Source organism: Coturnix japonica, chromosome 1, assembly GCF_054131305.1.
Source record: "Coturnix japonica strain WE chromosome 1, WE-NBRP24, whole genome shotgun sequence".
NCBI classification, from domain to species: Eukaryota; Metazoa; Chordata; class Aves; order Galliformes; family Phasianidae; genus Coturnix; species Coturnix japonica.
The window spans coordinates 54826715-54847226 of record NC_140663.1 but is presented as its reverse complement, the minus strand read 5'-3'; the positions used below and the strand labels follow the sequence as shown (position 1 = coordinate 54847226).

The following is a 20512-nucleotide window of genomic DNA, read 5'->3' as shown; positions in this document are numbered from 1 at the left end:
ACTGTTCTCTCTCTTATCTGAGCTTTTGGGGAATGAGGGAAGATGAGGGTAGGTTTCTGTATGTACACATTTCTGCACATTTACTCTTCTGCACATCACTTCTAGTGTGACTGCAGAAAATAACAGATGCCTGCAATTTCTCACAATACACTAATGTGAGAGTGGTAAATCAAGATGTGAAAAGAAAAAAAAAAAGAAAAAAAAAGAAAAAAAAGGATGGTGAAGAGTTGCACTGTGAAAACTATTGCTATGCTGTTATAGCACATCTGGATCTAATAAGCATGTTATGAGTTATCTTAAAAATATATCGTATTTTTAAAGGTAGATCCTCCATTGACTTATGGAGGGTCTGAGTTTGTTGATGCAATGGCATTCATTACCAGTCGTGGTTCTGCTCAACAACACAATAGCACTGGATGTGTCAAAGTCCTATTTTTCTTAGTGATCTTGTCCAATAAGATTCATGTCTGAGTACAAAGCATAGGCATAGAAAACATTTTCATTCCTGAAAAGGAGGAAAAGCTGAAGTGGCCCTGGAGGAATCTGAGCTCATGTGACCGGATGAGCAAGTTGCTAAGATACTGTTTTCCAAATAAGAATGCCAAGATGTAGAAATACATCTCTAGAATAGAAATTTCTCTCTAGAAAGAGAAGTTGCATGGAGTGGATCAGGATGTGAAGGAAGCATCAGTGAGAATGTAGGTTACAACATGGAAAAGTGGGGCTTACTGCACAAGGCTGTGGTGGTAGCCACTGGATGGGAGAAAGGAGGAAGGAATTGTAACCATGCTGTTTCCATCCTGGCCTTCAGCCATAGGCCAACCCAAAGCCCTAGGTCTAAACTTGCTTGGGACATTAACACACTGGATCAGATCTGATTTCCTAAATTCAATGAATGTTGTTTTGATTGTATTGAGTATGGTGATCTGAGTCTGTTACTCTCTGTGTTGAGGAAGACTAGGCTTTCTCCTCTTTGGTCTTACACAAATAGTAGCTTTTTACTAGGCTGCAGTGACCACAAGAAAAAAACCAAACATATAAATAAATAAAAAGCTGATATATTTGAGAATATTTACAAAATGTGTCTGTGTTACACAAAGTTCTTCTTGTGAAGTAGCTCCCTCACTGCCTTCAATAATCAATGTCTCCAGTCCCTTAGAAAAGAACCCAGAGGTTCATTCCAACCCATGCTCTGCAACAACAGGTGGAAAAAGAAGACCACAGAAGCCCTTACCTAGGTCTATAAATCACTAGAGTTGTGTCTCTGACCCAGATCTCAGGTAGCTGAAGTAGGAGAGCAATGGGCTGAGGGGATATGCAAGGCTGCCATCCCTTGTAGAGGCTCTCCTGTCTCCCAGCCCTGAATTCATCTCATTTTAGCAGTAAAATTCTATCTTCTGCATGATTGCACCGGCAGGCTTTTGTCAGCGAATTCAGTGATGTTTAAACCTGCCTTAGGGATGAGGAGCCAAGAGATCTGAGTCGAAGTGGCAGAAAGACTGCTGCTGAGAAGCCAAGTTTCTCTTTCCCGGGGTGCTGAGCGGGCAGTTACACTAATGCAGGATGCCATCTGTTTTTTCCTCCTCTAAAAGGTCGTGTTTACCAAACATTGCAGAGGCAAGAGAGGTCTGAGGTTAAAGCAAAAGTAATTAAACCATGCAGGACAGGGGCCTCCTGTGCTTTCACTCTCCACTTAGTGCTTTTCACACCTCAGTGATAAACACAGGTGCCCTGTTTGAGGCAATGACAAGTAACCCCTCTGCAGTGACAGGCTGTAGGACCTCTTCCCAGTCCATCTTGCAGAGTCTGCAGCCTTGGTCTGGGTCTTCTCACCACTTCTCATTCAGTTCGAGCAGTCTTTGCTCTTCCAAGTCATCCTCTGCAGGAGCCTGTCTCCTCCATGAACAAACAGAAATACTAGTACTCAGGTGGCTGAATTTAGCCATGGAGATCCTGGCTCTCAGACAGGCAGCCAGCTCAGATGGATACCTGCACAATCATGTTTGCACAATGGGAAGTGCATCAGGAAAGTTTGGCCGCTACAGTACTATTCTGCAGCAGCAGACAAAACAACACAATAAAGTGAGAGTTACACAGTATGTGGGTATCATGTTTAATTATCGAATATGAAATGGAAGCTCTGCTTTTGGCATGTTGGACCCTGTGGGATTTGGAGACATTTTTTAGTATTATTACATTTTCCATCTGCTTAATATACATCTCACTAAAACCACTTTAAGCAGTGTTAAAAATACTTTGCCGTTTTCAGCCTGTGCTAAAAGATGTTGAATTTAATTCATTTCCAGTATATTAACCGTACTGTACTGTCAAATCCATTTTACAGGTGTGCGTGCCAGACTTTTTATGAAAGAAGTAATATATTCTGGGATGGGTAATGAGCTTGGTTAATTATCATTAATTCCTCTTGGGTAAAACTAGTGTGAGAAGATGGCTTGTTGCCACTGCTTTGCAAGGTGTTACGTGAATGTAGACAAAATCAGAATCTTGTTCCTATTTTGGCCTCTGTTGGGGGAGACTGAGAAAGCTGCAGCTCGGCTGGCAGTGGATGATTTGCCAAGATCAAGTTCCAAGTTCCCTGCCTCTCTGGCAGGAGACACTTCTGCCTTCCATCATTTCCAGCATGTTCCCAAAGAGCATTGCCTCCAAGTCACCCTAAAACCTGAACTTAAAAGCAAATCAGAAGCAATTCTTCTGCACTCAGGCACCCAGCATGTCAGAAATCTCTGAACCTTGAAAAGATCCCATAATATATTATCAAGCCTGTCTCAGCCATTTTTCATTGAATTCTGATCAACCCATTCACCATATGTTATGGGTATCCTCAGGGAACACTGAAATGAAGTAAACTGAAAAGGCACTTTGGACCCCGCTAACTCAGCAGTTGGTTGGTTTTTTTCTCCTTTTTTGTTTTATTTTCTTTCTCCTGAGCAGGGAGAGGAAAGAGGACAGGGGAGACACTGATGTGTCTTAAGACAAAGTGAAGAAATATTGTTGCTGACTTGAGGTCTGGACTCTCCTTTCTTGGCATTTGCTACTGACCTCTTTTTCTAATTCTCCATATGGTACTATCTAGGGGATTTTATTCTGACATCTCTGGAAGTTTGAAGTCTCTTATGGCTCTCAGGTCTGATAATACTAAGCACTTGCAGCACTTCAGAGCAGCAAATATGCAATAACCAACTGATGATCATAAAATCTTAGCGATGGACTCATAAATTTTTGCAGTCCTTCACAAGTAGTCTATGTAGTCTTTGCCTCAGTTAAAGGGTACAGTTCCTGTGCAACAACCTTGGCTACCATGAAGGTGTTTGGTAAGTTGTACATATGAAACAGAAATGTGATCTTCTCACTGAGTGACACAGAGACACAAAGAAGAGGTGAGATCAGCCTCGGTAGTACTTTTCTAACACCTCACAGCCATATTTTTCTTCAATTCAATTAACTGGTTGTTTGTTTGATCACCGCTGTACCTGCCAACAGGGCATCTGAGCATCCTTTTATTGGGTGACTGATTTTTTATGTCTCTATGCAAGTTCAGGAGAGGCACTGCTATTTTGGTTATTCTGTTATTGTTCTTATCTATCTGCAGTGTTTTTTCTTCTTGTAGGTGGGACAGCAGGAGCAAAGAGATGCCATTTGTGCCTTGACCACACAGGAGCTGTGTAGCTACGGAGTAGTCAGTGAGAAAGCTCAGATTTAGTTTCTTACAGGTCTAACATTACTGTCCTTGAGAAGTGCTCCTGGCCCTACAGTCCCATTCAGTCACTCAGCTACCCTGTAAATATCTTTATGAGAGCTCTGAAAATTACCATGTACTGATTCTTGTACTTGTCAGCAAGGGCAATGGAATGTAACATTTGAATCATCCAGCTTCTGTGCTCCTGCATGGGGGTTTAGCTTAAAATTGTCTTGAAACATGGAGACAACAGGTTGCATCTTCTTTCTAAAGTATGGGAATGTTTAAACTTGACAAACAGGACCCAGTTAATGACCATGGTTCAGCTCCCAAACTGGCAGTTTGAAGTGCAGATCCTTATCAAGCTGGAAATGTATGTTCCCCACAGCAAGGAGCTAGTGAGGAGAATGCAAGGAAGTGTACGTTTGTATCTTCCCATCTCTGAGAACTGAAAAGCAGTCAGATCTCTCCCAGGACAGAGGACAATACAAAGCTCTATTCAGACATGGAGAGCTGATACTACTAGAAATGGGCTGGTGGACCCCTCTGGCTTAACAGTCTGTTATCACTGATTTTGGGTTCTTATCACTGATTTTGGGTTCATATCACTGATTTTATATCTAGTATCTCTCCACAGTGTACTTCTTGTGAAAAACCTTCCTTAGAAACATCTACATAGAAGCTAAATCCCAGAAATCTCATTTGCATGCTCTAGACTTGATAAAAATATATATGGGTATCCAGTTGAACTCTCAGAGCTTATTTACTAACCTACTTTCTTGATACAAACACTAAGATTCAGATGAGAACCTTGATACCCTTGTTTTGATATATGCCTTATGCTAGACTGGCTACTGCATTTCATTTAAGACCTAAATTGGATTGTCCATAGTCGCCATCTTTGTCAGCAAACTGGTTTCTGATGGCAGCAGGAGTAGACAAGTCTGCAGTGCAAAAGGAGGGAAGATTTCTTAAGTCAATGATATCTATTTGTAATAATAACTGAGCTAGTTGCTATGGGTCAGAAAAGTCATACAGGAACATCTAGGAAGAACAGAACATCTGTTTCTCTCAGTCTTCCTCTTTTATGTGATTGCAAGTGATTTACAGTAATATTAGCACTTCAGATCAAACAGAATTCAAAGGCATTACAAACCTTCCCTACCTGATTGCATCGTGAGCAGAAAATTGTTTCATCTATCATGAAAGAGTAATTGCAAAAAATGTGACAGACAGCAGAATGTGATACTTTAAAACACCAAGTAAAGAGCATCGATTACAGTTGAAACTGCAGGGGTGATGGTGGGATACAGAACTAAATTAACATAGTTGGAGTTTGGCCAGGCCATTGGGATTCACACCTTAGACTCTGTGGGGAACTTTTAATTATTACACGTGATTAGAAAAGTTGTCTAATCTAAGAAACAATGTGCAATCACACCATTCCTCCCCTTCATCACACAGCCAGAGTGTTTGATTTCTTACTGGGCAAGGAATCCTGGTAATTTACTTAATTGCACATTTTTTCCAGAGATCTACCATACTGTAGTGTCTTCCCTTCCCTACTTTATTTTTCTCTTTTTTTGTTTTGTCTTGTTTTGTTTCTTGTTGTTACTGTGACTATAATAGCCCATGAGCCTTCATTTCTTAACATAACTGCTCTACCAATGCAAATCAACTGTGTCATGCAGGACAGTGGGAAAAGGTAAGATCATTAAGGTTTTAGCTTGTATTTCATTGCTATATTAGTCTGGATCTTTAGAGGTGTCGGAACTTCATCTACTGCTAGGGGACAACAGCAGTTAGGCTTCCCAGGGCATTTCTGCAGAAACAGACTGATGCTGGGTGTAAACCCAAGAGAAATAAAGGGCAGTAAGAGGACCCCTACGGCTACAGAGCTGGCATTTAGAGGTGACTAAACAAACTATTGCTTATACATCACTGATTTTTGCCAGACCAGGTTGAAATGTTCCAGGTTTGGTCTCCTGTCTGAAGGTGATGAAGGATTGTCTGGTATTTTGGAGCTCCTTTTCCCACTGAGTAAAAATGGTTCAGACATTTCTATTATTTTTTTCGCCACAAAAAAAAAAAAAAAAAAAAAAAAAAAAAAAAAAAAAATTAAAAAAAATATTCAGACATTATTCCCACTTCAGAAAGCTATTGCTTTCTGAACAGTGCAACCTCCAAACCAGCAGGGGGTTAAAAAGTTTATATTTAGCACAAAAATATCTAGCTAAAAAATGCCTTTGAGTGCTTCAGTGGAATCTGATTTTGGTTTGACCGAGTTTTGACCCTCAGAAAATTCCATGCATAAGTGTAATGCATTCTGTATGAGTGTATTCACTAGACTCAGAGCATGCATGGAAGAAGACAAAATTATGTGTGTATGTGTCGTTAGTTTATACTCTCATCCTAGCAAAGTATCTTGAGGGGCTTCAGTTATGTAGTGTAAGCGGGAACACTGAGGTTGGTAGTGCTTCTCACATACTTGTAACTGAATATGTGCACTTAGTGGTTGCAATCTTAGTGCGCCTCTTTGTCATGAAGAATACCTGGAAAGTCTAATGAGAGTAAAGAGGGCTTCTGATCACACCTGCCTTTGAACACGGCCCTGCTTTGAGCAGAACGTGAAGCAGAGACTTCCCAACTTCTCTTCCAGCCCAGATTATTCCGTGATTCTATAAAGCTTACTTTTATTTTCCCCCTCTGTATTAGCTATGCATACAGGATATCCTGTTTCTATGAATGTTACTTGTACTCTGTGTGCAACAGAAAACCAAGTGGGTAGCATACACTAAAGGTGACATATGGCCTCACAAAGCAATGATGGTAGAGGTGACATACAACTTCACACAGCCATGGGCCTGAATGCTCCAAAATCTCATGCACACACTTCATATTTATCAGTGGAGGCACTCAGAAAATATGGCTAAGCAAATAATAGAATCATAGAATGGCCTGGGTTGAAAAGGACCACAATGATCATCCAGTTTCAACCCCCTGCTTTGTGCAGGGTTGTCAACCACCAGAGCAGGCTGCCCAGAGCCACATCCAGCCTGGCCTTGAATGCCTCCAGGGATGGGGCATCCACAGCCTCCTTGGGCAACCTGTTCCTGTGTGTCACCATCCTCTGTGTGAAAAACTGCCTCCTTATATCTAAATATGTGAGTGTTTAGAAGATCATCATGTCACGGAATGTTTGCTGGCATTTATAGCCCGTTCATGCTCCCAGAGAATTCTGCTAGCTATTTATCTCACTGCCTCAGGCTTTGACCTGCCCTAAAGACAGCACGCTCTGAACTGTGGCCTTGACTCAGCAAAGCAATTTGGGATATGTGGCTCACTGAATCAGAGCTTGTGACTCTAGCTGAAATTGCTTTGTAGGACACAGTTCAGTTCCCACTAAAATAGTTGTGAGTTTTTTGTCATGCACTGCAAAGAAAGCATGATCAAATCTGTGTTCACCTGGTCATCCCTTTAGCTGAGGATAAAAACATTTCTACACTGCTGGTTAAAAGGAGAGTGGGCAGAACTGAGGCTTCCAATGAAAGTGTCACAGTGAAAGCCATAAAGGAGAAGTCTTTAATGTTTCGTGGAATGTGGAAAGACATAAAACAGAAAGAGTTAAAAACCTGAATTTAGTTTACATGTAGTTTTATGCCTCATTTTAATGAAGGTATTCCCTGATTGACGAATGCACAGCTATGTCATTTTAATGTTCTTAGACAAAGTTCTTTACATAGAATTAATGCAAGACATTGGTTTCTTTAAATTTAATTTTTAAATCTGGCTGCTGACTACAAACGTGTATGAAAGTAGAAGCTTTCTATCTTTAAGCTCTACTTTCTTAGTTCTGAAGTTGTGGCATTGTGTTTGACTCATCAAATTTAGAGTCCATTCAGAAACTACAGAAGCATGTCTAAATTTTAATTGTTAAAATGCCAGTGAAGATAACAAATTTCATTTCAAAGTACTACTAAGTATTTAAAAGTCATCCTGAGCTTAGCAGATGGAGAACCCAGGTCTATTTAGAAGACCCGGGCTCTTAAGAGTGCTCAGCACTTTTGAAAATGAGTCTAAAATGCTTGTAAGTAGATTGAGCACTACAGAAGATGATATTTATAGCTAATTTATCTGATTTTGTTCTGACATCAACACTAATCATAAAATAATTTGATAACCAGATAACAGTAGAATTGATCACATATGTAGCAAATCCAAGAGAAAGAAATACTGTTTAGAAGTGAATTAAAGATCATAATGGTGTTTAAATATGGGAAGCAGTACACAACTTTGGCTTCAATTGAATTAAATGCATCGGTTCTGCAGCAGTTATTTCCAAACTCAATGCTGCCATCATATAAATACTCATCCCTTGGAAAGGAGTGGAGCTGCATCCAGTGTACACTATGCAGCAGAGCTGAGTCCATGCGGACTGGCCTGGACTCTCTGAGAAATCATAAATGATTCATCTGTAGCCACTGGAAGGATGAGGCAACAAACACTCCCATAGTTCAAGCAGCCCCTCAAAGTCTTGTTTGAAATTGGATGGTTTCAGAAAACATTTGGCAAGAGAGGTTAACAACAGACTTCCTCAGCACTTCAATGGATTGGATGGATGTGAATCCCACCCTTTTCAATGCAACACATCAACTCCCTTAGAGCTCACAGTTTTGAGCCCTGGTTTCATACAATTACTGCTGTGACTGACAGGAGAAAAGAGTGTTTTGCTTTATCTTCAAGCTCTCAGTGGCACAGCACTGTCCTGTGGGTCAGAAAGAAAGGACTTATTTTATGGAAGTTCTGCAGCCCGCTGTGGCTGTGTTGCAGAGTTGCTTGAAAGGTTCAGGACCTCAGGGCTGGCTGGCTGGCTCTGTTGTATCTTTATGCTCTCAGCACTCCATACTTTGATACTGTTTCTCTGGAAAATCTGCAGCATTCAGCTGTCCTTACATCATTTCCCACATTGCCCGTAGAAAATCCAGGGGCTATCTGGATCCATGGGAACCAGGCTCCAAAGCAGATGAGACTGCGGGATTCTCCATCCCCAGAGACAGCCTTTACAGCCCAGGCTCCCTCAACATTTAAAATGTAGATCAGTGAAAGAGCTTAGCGAACAATAATAAACGTAACCACAAACAGTACAAATAATAATAATGATAATGATAATAATAATTAAAAAAAAAAAAAGAAAAAAAAATCAAATAAAAAAGAGAAACGTTGCGTTTTGTTCACAGTGATGATCCCAGCGGTTCCACAAGCAAGAAAGCCGGGTGTGAAACGGAGGATCCGAAGGAGGCCGGCAGACAGAGTGGCCAGGAAGGCAGGTCCGACACCCAGACGCTAAAAGCCCAGCATGAGGAGCTCCAAGAAGAGCAGGCAGCGGGGTGTTCCCCTCTGGTGCAGAAGGCGAGCCTCCACCACACGGGCTCCCCAGTGAGAGTGCAGCGCAGCAAAGGGACGGCTTCGTGTTCCCATGCAGCTGCCTCCGATTATGAGCTCTCCCTTGACCTAAAGAATAAACAGGTACAGAGGCTTCCTCCTCAGGCTGTGGGAGAAGGGGATGGGGTGGGAGGGGCTGTGTTCACACTGTGGTGTGCCCATGTTTCTGCAAATACTTCAGCCTCATGTTCGCTTAGAGCTTTCGCCCAGCCTGAGCAGGCCTGGCCTTTTGGCTGTGTGGGGCTGATGGAGGAAGTAACTTCCCCACCTCTGACTGCAATAGTCTTTCACCCGAGCCTGCTGTACGCTGTTCCAAAAAGGCACTCGGGTGCGACCATAGGTTTAGAGATAGACTGTAGGCAGTTGAGGAGTGAGGCATCCAGAGACTCTGCCTGCACAAAAGCACACAGTCCCTGTAGGCCTCCCTGCAAATGATAGTCACTAAAAGCCTCCCTCATGGGAGAGGTCTCCAAGAGCCATCTGACCCTCTTGGATCAACCTGGGCAGGCCCCGTGTGCACTTTCATGTTAGTCTCTTTACATCATGAGCTCACAGGGGAGGTGAGGTTTATTCAGGAGGTGTCCTGCACAGCGTGTACCACTGTGTTAGCATATCACTGCCTTCAGGATGCTGAAGAGGCAGGGAGGTTTATCAGACTGAGACAGTGATTCAGTTTTGGAAGTTTCAAACCTTTTCTCCTGTGCCCGAGACTACAGATTAACTTCAGAGCACAGTCTACCCATCTTTATTTGCGTTTCCCAATGGGGTTCTCAAACAGCTGTAGTGGGACAGGGGCTAATAGCAGCTGGCCTCTTCACTCAAAGGCAATGAGGTGGAAATGTGCCCTCACCACCCCATGTCTCTGCAGTTTGCAGCCCAGGAGAGATGTTGTGCAAAGCAAAAACCTAAAGAATCATTTCTGACTTTTCTCTGGATTGTCAGCTCAGCCAGAGGCTGTGTAATATACGGACCCTGCAGGATGTGAGATGGACAGGACAAACAAGAGCTAGTGATACTGTCCATATTACATTCAATGGGAAAATTCAGTGGGAGCTGTGCTACTGCAGATGAAGGGTCTCAGCTAATGAGGTTCCCATAGAAGAAACTGCTGTTTCTGGGACATCTCTCTGCCACTTCCGTCAAGGCATTGCTGCTGTCCCAAACAGGCATTTCAGATCAAGGGCCACTAAATTCCTGAACAGAAAAGAAGCCTTGGCTCTTTTTCTTTGTTTTTCTCAAATACTGCATATCCAGAATTCTTGCTTCACTGCTGGTAAAAGAAACAAGGGAGACTAATTAACTGGCTTTACAAACTGATGTGACCTATCCTCAGGGTGGGCCAGATCTTGACTGCTATATATGGGCTTAACCTCCTCTATGTCCTAGAGTTGCTCTGCTTTTGTTTTTGGGAGTGTCTGCCCTCTGTTATTTTAGCTTTAAGGTCATTTTGTCCCATCGCTGTTGTTGCAGCAGAGGCCAGACCTGCCCTGAATGCATGTGAGACAGAGAAACATGTTAGCTGCTTGTTCATTAAATTCTGATGCCTTGCAGTACTGACCTTGCAGGAACCTTGCCTGTCTCATAGGTAAAACCATTTTTCCTACAGCAGAGGGGGATTAGAATATTTATGGTTCTCCAGGCCTGATGGATGATTTCAGTGAACTACTTCCTGCTCTGGAAGGGGAAATTTCCATGGAGAGGAATCTTACATACATTCTTACACTCTGTAGTAAGCAGTTTCATAGGTTTCCTATCAACCTACTTGTCAAGTAGTTCTCTTGAATAGGAACAAGAATTACATTACGTGTCACAGCACTGTTTCAGTAGTTTCCTAGTGATAGCACAAATTTTCTTAGTGTGAGTTCTATTAACATGCATTACAAACAGGTGGAAGAACGCATTTTTAGCCTCACAGCGCAGTTGAACTCATATTTTGCTTTTGGGAGAGGACTGAGTGCTGCAGAAGAAGGAGGGCAGCACAAAACCTCATCTGAATGGCTTGGAGATACAGTTCATCTACCAGTCACTGCTCCTCAGTATTAAGCTAGAGGGTTGGTAAGTTCCCCTAAGTTTGTACTCTGCCACACAGTAGGGAAAATGAAGATCACAAAGAGCTTTCTGTGCAGAAGGTCTGGCAGATGTCTCATGTATGAAGGAAAATATCCCATTCACACATGGCCTTTGTAGTAATGTCATTTCATTGTGAGAGTTTGGTGGGAGGGAGAGATGTTAAGAAGGAACGATAGGGAATGTGTCTGATTCTCTTCTTGCTAAGGTGGTGGCATGTAGCCTTTCTCAGTGGCTACCTGGCTGGAAAACTAGTGACAACTGAGAGCATCCCGGTAGACTTCTGTTTTTATATCTCTGGGCAACAAAAGCATGGGGTACATACCTCAACTCTTTTGCCATATCCAGGCCTGACACTTCAGTTTGCCTTAGGCTGACTTTATTAAGCTCCCTTCGTGTGCAGTCTCTCATGGTCATGGATATTTCCCAGCCATTTGTAATTCAGCCACAAGGCCTGAATTGCTCAGACTGAGTTTTCATGTTGAGACCCAGAAATTTATTAAGCTAATTATACTTTGAAATCCCCCTTACCCTTCTCTTGCTTTTCCCTTCTTTGGCTTTGGCTGTCAGATAATTCCCCAGAGAAGAATATATTTAAGTAGGCAATTACTTGTGATTCATAGGGTTTATTAGGAGTGAGAGGTGGCCAATCATGGCTGGCCTCTTAAATGGGCAGGGAAAGTTCCTTCAGCAAGCCAGACATACATCTCCATTACCTGTGACTGCTGGGGTGTGCTAATGGATGCCCTTTCTTCCTTTTGAGAGGAAGAAAACAGACCAAGAGCTGTGTGAAATCTTTAATTCCTCTGGAGTGTCAATTTGCTTGCCCTGGTAGCAAATGTGAATGTCTCAGACATCAGTAAACCGTAAATGGCTGGGCTACATCAAAGGGAAAAAGACCAAGACCCACTCCAGTGGGGAGGGGAGGGCACTGGTTTATGGGCCTGCTGGTTCTGGCTTTGCCATCTCACACATCCTTTAGACACACTTAGTCATCTCACGTCTCTGAGCCCTTGTTATGCCAGCTGCAGAACACTGTAAGATGCCCCTTGCTGTTAAGGACTGACTGTATGACCACTTGCAGAACCTGCCCTTGTGCTCCTGGTACAAACTGGAGAACAGACTATGTTGGGAGTGCTCTCACTTTACATGTTGTTCTGTTCTGTAATGCCTTAGTTCTTTGAGAAGGCTGAGATAATGGACTGCAAAAATCTCATGATTGTTTTGTCCAGGTACTGACAGTTTGCATCATTCCTTCAGATTGTTAGAAGGATCTCTCTGCTTAATGGTTATTAAAGTCTGTCTTTTTGGGAACTGTCCTTGCATGAGAGAAATTGGCCTTTTACTTCAGATCAGCAGTGACATCTTGTCCTAGACTCTAATAAGATCAGAGCACACGAATTTCACATTTTCAGAATGGCTGTCACCTCCTTGGAAACCTAGGTAATTATAAGGCTCTTGCTTCTGCTTTATTTTGTATCTTACTATTATTCTGTTCCTCAGATAGCTGTGTCTGTCTCTCCCATTTGTTCCTCTTTCCCTCTCAACACAATTAGCTATACATTTTGATTAACCAGATGGTTATATGAAGTGCTTAAGGTCAGTTGTCAGCAGTAACTCTCTGGATTTGGTGTGTGCAAGTTATAGGTTAAATATCCGTTTATCTACGTGAGGCTTCCTCCTGGAGACAAAGAAACAAGCAACTTGAAGAGATGTGGCAGGAGTGCTGGATTGATGATGGGATTTAAGATGGTCATTTTGGAAATAAGGTCAGAGAGCATAGCAGAACCCTTCTACTGACTACAAAGAATATCTTCTTGTCCCTGTATTCCTCTTTCTTGCCATATTAAATGAATTCTGGGGATAAGCAGAGACCTTTTTTATCCAAACTGATACGTCTTGTAGTAAATGAACCTGAATCCATGATCTTTGTGTAGCTGATTTTTAGCACCAGTTCTATAGGTCTGTTCTGGGAAGGCAGCAGGGCAAATAATAGGCCAACATTCTTTAAATTAGGGATAAGCAGAGCTCTGATCCAGCTGCCTCTACTGACCCTATTGCTGAGCAAATTGTTAGAATTTGCCAGTGCTGGGCTTTGATGATTTCCTTGGGCAGATGTGAATTCAGCAGCAAGACAAACAAAAAACAAGCACGAGGCAAAGGATCCCTTCTTCATTTTCAAGGGGGAGAATATGAAAGGATGTTATCTCTCTGCTCTCTCCAAGAAATGGCAGTCTTTCATCTAGTGCAGCAGGGTACCCAGACTTATTGCTGCCTGGAGTGATGGGGTGGAAGTAGGCAGGCAAGGCTTGCAATTCATACTCCAGCAGCCAGGATACCAGCAGAGGAGCAGAATGACTGGGCTTATGCTATTTGTCTCTTCCTGTCATCTCCCAAAATCTTATAATCATCTCCTGCATTTAAAGGAGTTAATACTGGAAAGATGTGTGTTTTGTACTTCTCACAGATATCATTCCAGACCTCCCCTTGCATCCAGTTCACTCACTAATGGTTTTATCCACAATTTACATAGTGTTTTTAAAAAATGGAAAAGAAGAAGCAGTTTATATCACATGTCTCTGGAAGCTGGGGCTCACACCTCATTCTGCCTTAGCACTTAAACTTAGGTTTTCTGGCAGCTCAGTCCTTCACCCTGTGAATAATGGGCCAGCAAGGCATACCTTGAGGGACAGCAGTGTGTTTCTGGGTTTAAGGATACTCACCACATGAATGATGTAGCCAATCCTCTGTTAATTCAAGACTGAATTTACCAGTGCTCCCAGCCCAACACTTCACCTTTGGTGGGCTCTTCCACATGTGCACACTCACATGTATATACTACAGTCTACACCTGTGTTCTGCACTATCAAGCGTAGACAATGTAGAGTTCAATTAATCATTCAGACAAGACTTCAGTGAAAGCAGTTTGAATTCATCCTTTTTTTTCTCCAGTCCCATCATTCATCATCATCTTCACATCGCCCCACTTGTCAGCTCTCAGTTATTCCCTGGAACCAAGAAAGCAGACATTCCCCTGCAGCATGTTTGTGAAGGCCCAGCAGCAGAACAAGAGGGAGGGCAATACTCGGAATTACAAATACTAGACTATGGAAAAGAACATACATACTTGCTTTTTTGAAGCCTGTTGGGGTACCACTTGGCTGTGTGTGTATGTATTCACATGTGTGTGTTTTATTACCTGTTCAGGAAGGAGAAAATCCTGCTGCCGCTTGTTCTTAATGTCATGTCTCAATGTCTATAGTCAGAATTTCTTACCTTTCAAACTTGATGGTCTTTCTCTTCTTGAGTTGTTTTCATTTTACTTCTGGTTAATGCCTGAAAAGCTCAGAGACCAGAAGGGAAGACACTTTGGGATTCAGAGAGCTTGCTAAAAGACACAGAACAAACACAACCTCTACTGACTTCTGTGGAAATGGATACTTCCTGCTAGCTATGACCAAGACAGCATTTTCTGCATTTAGAAGTCAGTTTTTCTTTCCTTATTCTGAATGGTTTCTTCTTGCTCCTGTCAGTATTTCCTAAGGTGAATAAGGATGGGAGGAGTTTAGAAGCACTCTGAACAAAGGGAAAATCCTCGACATTGCTAAAGTGATGGTCTTTGTGCCACGTCCAGGCCTGGGGCTCCCAGTGCAAGAAAGATGTGGTGCTGTTGGAGCGGGTCCAGAGGAAGACCACAGAGATTATCAGAGAACAGGAGCATCTCTCCTAACATGAAAGGCTGAGGGAGCTGGGCTTGTCCACCTTGGAGGAGGCTCTGAGGAGACGTCATTGCACACTTCCCATACTGAAAGGGAGCTTATAAAAAGGAGGGAGACCAAGCTGTGGTTGCCCCATCCCTAGAGACGCTCAGGCCCAGGCTGGGTGGGGCCCTGGGCAGCCTGATCCTTTGGGTGGAAACCCTGCCCATGGCAGGAGGCTGGAACTAGATGATCTTTAAGGTACCTTCCAACACGGGCCATTCTATTATAACTACCAAAGCGCTGCTGAGCAAGAAGACACATTTCTGGAATTGTCTGTTTAATCATGCTGCCAGAAGTGGAAATGCAAAGGAGGGGTGCCTCCTGGTTCCAGCTTGTGTGGGAGGGACTTTAGGAGGAGGCGTGGTCATGCTACAGGTGTAAAGAAACTCACAGTACTGATGTTTCAACTGGTCATGTCTAAAGGAAGGCCTTCTGGTGGTACTGAGGGCACAGCAATGCAGAAGAATGTTAATTCTGTGTAAAAAGTACTTCTGACAGTCATTACAGATTAATCAGTATAGCAACTAGGGTCATATAAAGCCATCAGAAGTCAATTAAGAAAAAATAACCTCTTCTTTGTATGTCTTTCAGATTGAAATGCTAGAGCACAAATACGGGGGTCACCTGGTATCTCGCAGGGCAGCCTGCACCATCCAAACTGCTTTCCGACAATATCAGCTCAGCAAGAACTTTGAGAAGATCCGCAACTCACTGCTGGAGAGCCGCATGCCACGCCGCATCTCTCTGAGGAAAGTCCGGGTCCAGAACTCTGAGAGCTTCTCTGCTGAGAAAGCCCTAGTAGAGGGGTACAACTTTGTGGGCATCCCGTTGGTGAGGTCCCCATCTTTGCCAGCCACAATCAGTGGAGCACTGACTGAGCTGGAGGACTCCTTCACGGAACAAGTTCAGTCCCTGGCCAAGTCTATTGATGATGCTCTGAGCACCTGGAGCTTGAAGACCATGTGCTCACTGCAGGATGGGGGCTCATACCAGATAAGAGAGACCTTCAGTGCCAGTTCAATGCAACCAAATCAAGACTTAGAAGCTGAGCTGCAGGAGAAGGAGAAGGAGGAAGGGCTTCTGCCAGATACCCTACCTAAGAGCAGCAGCACTCTCATGATGGCTTTTCGAGATGTCACGGTCCAGATTGACAATAAGAATATCTCTGTCTCATCGTCTACCTCGGTGTCTATGGCAAACTGTCTGAGCGGCAATGCCCAGGCTGGGCTCTCTCAAGCCTCCAAGTCTGAAGAAAGCCCAGGAGAAGGGGAGGGAGAAGACAGTGAACCACAGGCTGCCCCAGAGTGCTTACCTGAGACAGAAGCTCTCCAGAACAGCCACACTTTCACTGAAGTGAATATTAGCACTAATGGCATGGGGGACAGCAATGAGGAGCCTGGGCAGATGGCAGTGCAGAAGCTCCAGTTTGATGCTAACAACGAGACGGGGCAAAGCAAAGGCTCTGAATCTGAGAATGCAGACAACTCAGAGCAGCTGAGCAGCAGCAGCACCTCCACTTCAGCAAAGTCAGCCTCTGAGGTGTCCTCAAAAGAAGCACTGCAAGCCATGATCCTCAGCCTCCCACGGTACCATTGTGAGAACCCAGCTAGCTGCAAGTCCCCCACACTTTCCACAGACACCATGAGAAAACGCCTCTACCGCATTGGGCTGAATCTCTTTAATATGTAAGTGCCTCTTCATCTTTTGTGTTTCCTAAACTGTTTAATGCCTCACAAGAATAGATGGAGACAAGCTCTAGGTCTAGATCTGTCTCTAGGGAAGTTCTTCATACTCAAGGGTATGACCCTCTCAGTATCAGATTTAGACCATGGGTTGTCCACTCAATGGCTTTTTCCCTAAATTTTCTCAAGTGCTATGCTGATCTTCTTCCCAATCAAAGAACAATGCTGTCCTGAATTATGAACCTTAGATCCCAATTTCAGTCCATTTGAGATCATGCCACAACCTGTTGAAAAGGCAGAAGCATATCTGGGGATGTAAGAACAGTCTTATATACGTAACTTGGAACATTTCCAAGGAGAAAGAAAAGTAGAGCTGAGCTTAGCTAACCTGGTGTGAGTGTTCTGGCTGTTGTTTTCCTTCTGTTTTTTTGGGGTAGATTTTTTTTTTAATTTTTTTTTTATTTTTTTGTCTTAATAGAACAGGTTTAGTCATCTCAGTCTCTCATACATCTGAATCTGATATCCTATGAAAAGGCCTTAGATGTGAAAGTAAAGCAGAGTGGCTCAGAGAGTACAGTCAGAAGGGGTGAACTCAAGGGGTCAAATGCATATTTTAGATTGACAGCAAGCAGCTGAGCTCTAATAAGAAGCTTTAGATTTGCTTGTTGTCTTTTGATGAGACATTTCTCATCAAAACAGCCCATGAGAAATAGTGGGATTTTATCTCATGCTGTCTTGGTTTCCATTTGAATCCCAGATGAAGGTACTGGGAACATAATGCACTCATACAAGCAGAATGTTTTGCCACACATTATCGTGAGCCTCATGGTCAGAGCAAGGACTGAAGTTTATGCCGTTGTGGACAGAAGTTTTGTGCAGACAAGGATTAAATATGTGTAGTACAGAGACTGTAGACCCCAGAAGGCAGGAATGTGGTTGAAAGGCTTTTAGTGCTGGCTGCAGAGCACATCCAGAACTGAGGTTCTATAAGAGCAGATAAACTTGGGACACATAGAGAGCCAAGGAGGACATTTTATTAACTCTGCTCAGTAGATTGTGAACAGGTGGGTTCACATGTATATATCAAAGTCAGGCTCTGGCAGCACACATTTGCCCAATGGATGTGAGAAGGCTGGAATAAGAGAAGGTGGGCACCAGGCACACAGATGGGGGCTGATTATGACATAGTTCCAGCTCCACAAAGATGTTGTGGTACTTATGTTGGGATTGGTGTCCTTCTGGAGGAGGACACAAGGTTGACATCTCTGCAAACCAAGTGTTTCAGTATTTTCAGTCGTGTTTGGCAGTTCTTATACCCAATGTGTTTTCCTTTGGTTCATGCAGAGCTGACACGAGTCCTGATGTGATCATAAAGAAGGAGTGAAAGTGTTTTTTCCCAGCCTGTCTGCCTCCCCCAGTCTGCCTGGCACACATTCATGTGACAGATTAACAACACCAGGTCTTCTGGGGCAGCTTTGCCATTCTTCATTTAGTGACCTGAGTTTCCTGCATCTTGAATGTCTCTGTGGGATCAAAAACTGAGTAACACCACGGTGCTTTGAAACACAACTTCCTGGCCAGTCCTCCCCTGCTGCCTTGAAACTAGTTGGTAAAACATTGTGCCAGTAACCTGTGAGGCTCAGTTTTCTAGACAAAACATTGGAGGGTAGGGAGAAAGGGAATGGACTTAGCTCTGGGAAGCAGAGCATTTTCTATTTTTTTAATTCTATGAGAAGGAACTAAGGGACACATAGCTCCTCTTGTAACACTGTAACGTACCATAACCCAAGGGGTGGCAAGGGGGTTCATGCTCATTCAGCTTAGTGCAATTATTTGATTGTTGGTCTCCCTGCCAAGGAGGTGGTTTACTGTTGTAGGGTGTGTGATGCACTCACTGACCCACAGTGCATGGAGCTGAGGCTGTGAGTATGTGCATGGACATATATTTGCTGGCTGCTCCACTGGACCAAGACTTGGAAGCCTCCAATTGCTAGCACCATCTGCCATAGTCTGTCTGGCCCTGCACTGCTTTTCTGTAAGTTCTGGCTTGGAGCAGGCCCCTGGGAACAGACTGATCCTGCACTGTTGTGGCACTTTCTCCTTCCCCCCCTCCACAGTGAGGGGGTGGAATCCCTGGAACGGAGAGTACTTTATTATGCAGCACTTCTGTAATAACTCAGTGTGTGTGGGCAGCTGGCTGTGTGGGCAGAGGGAAAGCCAGCAGGACGTGAGGAATCCCACAGCATTTGTTGGCCATGCTTAACACCCCTGAAATACTGGGGAAAATAGCAAGGACTGAGCTCAGGAGAGAAAGAAATGGAGCTGCTTGCTGCACATCTGGTAAAAGCCATGTGCTGCAGTATATGAGATACTTATACAGGTGTTCAGTGGCAGAGATGCTGTGTCATTACTAGGATTTTGTGGGGAACAGCTTGAATCCTGGGAAAAGCTGATGTAAGGCTGCTGTTGGTGAAATAGCTGTGTTCATTTATATTTGAGATTTAGTCCATGCAGTGAAAGAGGGCTGTCAGAGCTGGACTATCTTATTCTACATCCTCTTGCTTTGTGTGTTCCATCCCTTCTGAAATCTGCATGTCTATGCCAGTCCGTATTATAACTGCATTTTCCTGGCACGTCCAGCTCCCATCTCTTCTGGAACTAATCCAAAGTCAGTCCAGTGTCTTTGGAGTCACATCAGTGACTGACGTTTTACCTTGAACATTACATTGGCCCAAAGACTAAAATATGCACATGGAGATCCATTTTCTGAATCTCTGTTGCTTATCTTGACTTGGCTATTTAGCCCTTGCATTTAGCTAGAAATTTGCCTGTGCTCTTCAGAGGTGAAGCTGGAGATCTGTATGATGATATAGAACTGCTGCTTCTCCTTTAACAAGTTCTAGGTTTTCAATGTCAGATCTTGCATCTCTCCTATTCATAAATTTAATGGACTGGCTTGTTCTCCCAGACACTCTTCCTGACAATGCCACCCTGCCCAGGATGTTTTCCTTGTGACATGACAGAGTAAGCAGAAATATATCCAACCCAACTTCTGTTAGTATACCGTGAGGCCTCTGTAGGGAGCAGGCCATTCTCCTGAGTGCCAATCCCCTTATAACTAGACATATGTTGCTCACCCACATCCTTCACCACCTGATAGTGTCACACTCTGTGCCTGTGCATATCATGCATTCACGTGCTTGGAGATCTCATCCTATCCTTGCCTCACCCCAGAAAACAGCCTGAGCAAACCTGGCCCTCGAGCCTTGACAGAGATCCCTGGATTTGGGTTAATGGTGGAAGTATGTTTTCCTTTCCTCTCCTTCATGAGGATGCTACCTTTCCCTGTTCACCAGCTCAGAGAATGAAAGGAACATGGAAATCTTCCACATTGCATGAGTTCCCCTCTGCAAGAGTGCATCATGACTGAGGCTCTTCAGTGGCACAGTCCAAGGTCTAGGAAGAAAATCTACACAATGCACACATAAGAACTAATTCAGTGTGTACTGTGGGACAGGCACCACCATAGACTTAAATCTGCTGCCAGGTTGTACAGAAGCTTGTATGCTTATAGGATATATAAGGAGAAAGGCAAAATGTGTTGACACTATGGTCTCCTAGGAAAATGTATGTTGCAAGAGAAATATGCATATACAGGGTATATACACACACATGAACACGTGTAAAGGCACACAGTACCCCCCCGTGCCCTCCAAGATGTGTGCACAGATGCTGTCACACCACTGTGCAGAAAAGCACTCCCACAGACAGGCAGCTGGGCTCACTCACACCCAGCCTGATCTCAGAGGGGACTCACAGTCAGTGGGGGAGAAAAACTCTCTGTGCTCTGTTTTTGGAGCTGC

General features: G+C 43.6%; 1 protein-coding gene across 9 annotated transcripts in view; it reads left to right on the top strand.

The window, feature by feature from the left end:
• IQSEC3 (IQ motif and Sec7 domain ArfGEF 3) overlaps positions 1 to 20512 on the top strand; it is a 100072-nt gene that overhangs the window by 50604 nt on the left and 28956 nt on the right. For 6 of the 9 annotated variants that reach the window (XM_015865782.3, XM_015865756.3, XM_015865773.3 and 3 more), the window contains exons 3-4: positions 8935 to 9223; positions 15559 to 16652. In XM_015865782.3, the coding sequence (XP_015721268.2) occupies positions 8935 to 9223; positions 15559 to 16652 (1383 nt within the window). The remainder of the gene's footprint in view (positions 1 to 8934; positions 9224 to 15558; positions 16653 to 20512) is intronic. The other 3 variants (XM_032445420.2, XM_085521238.1, XM_032445422.2) reach the window with 1 other exon arrangement.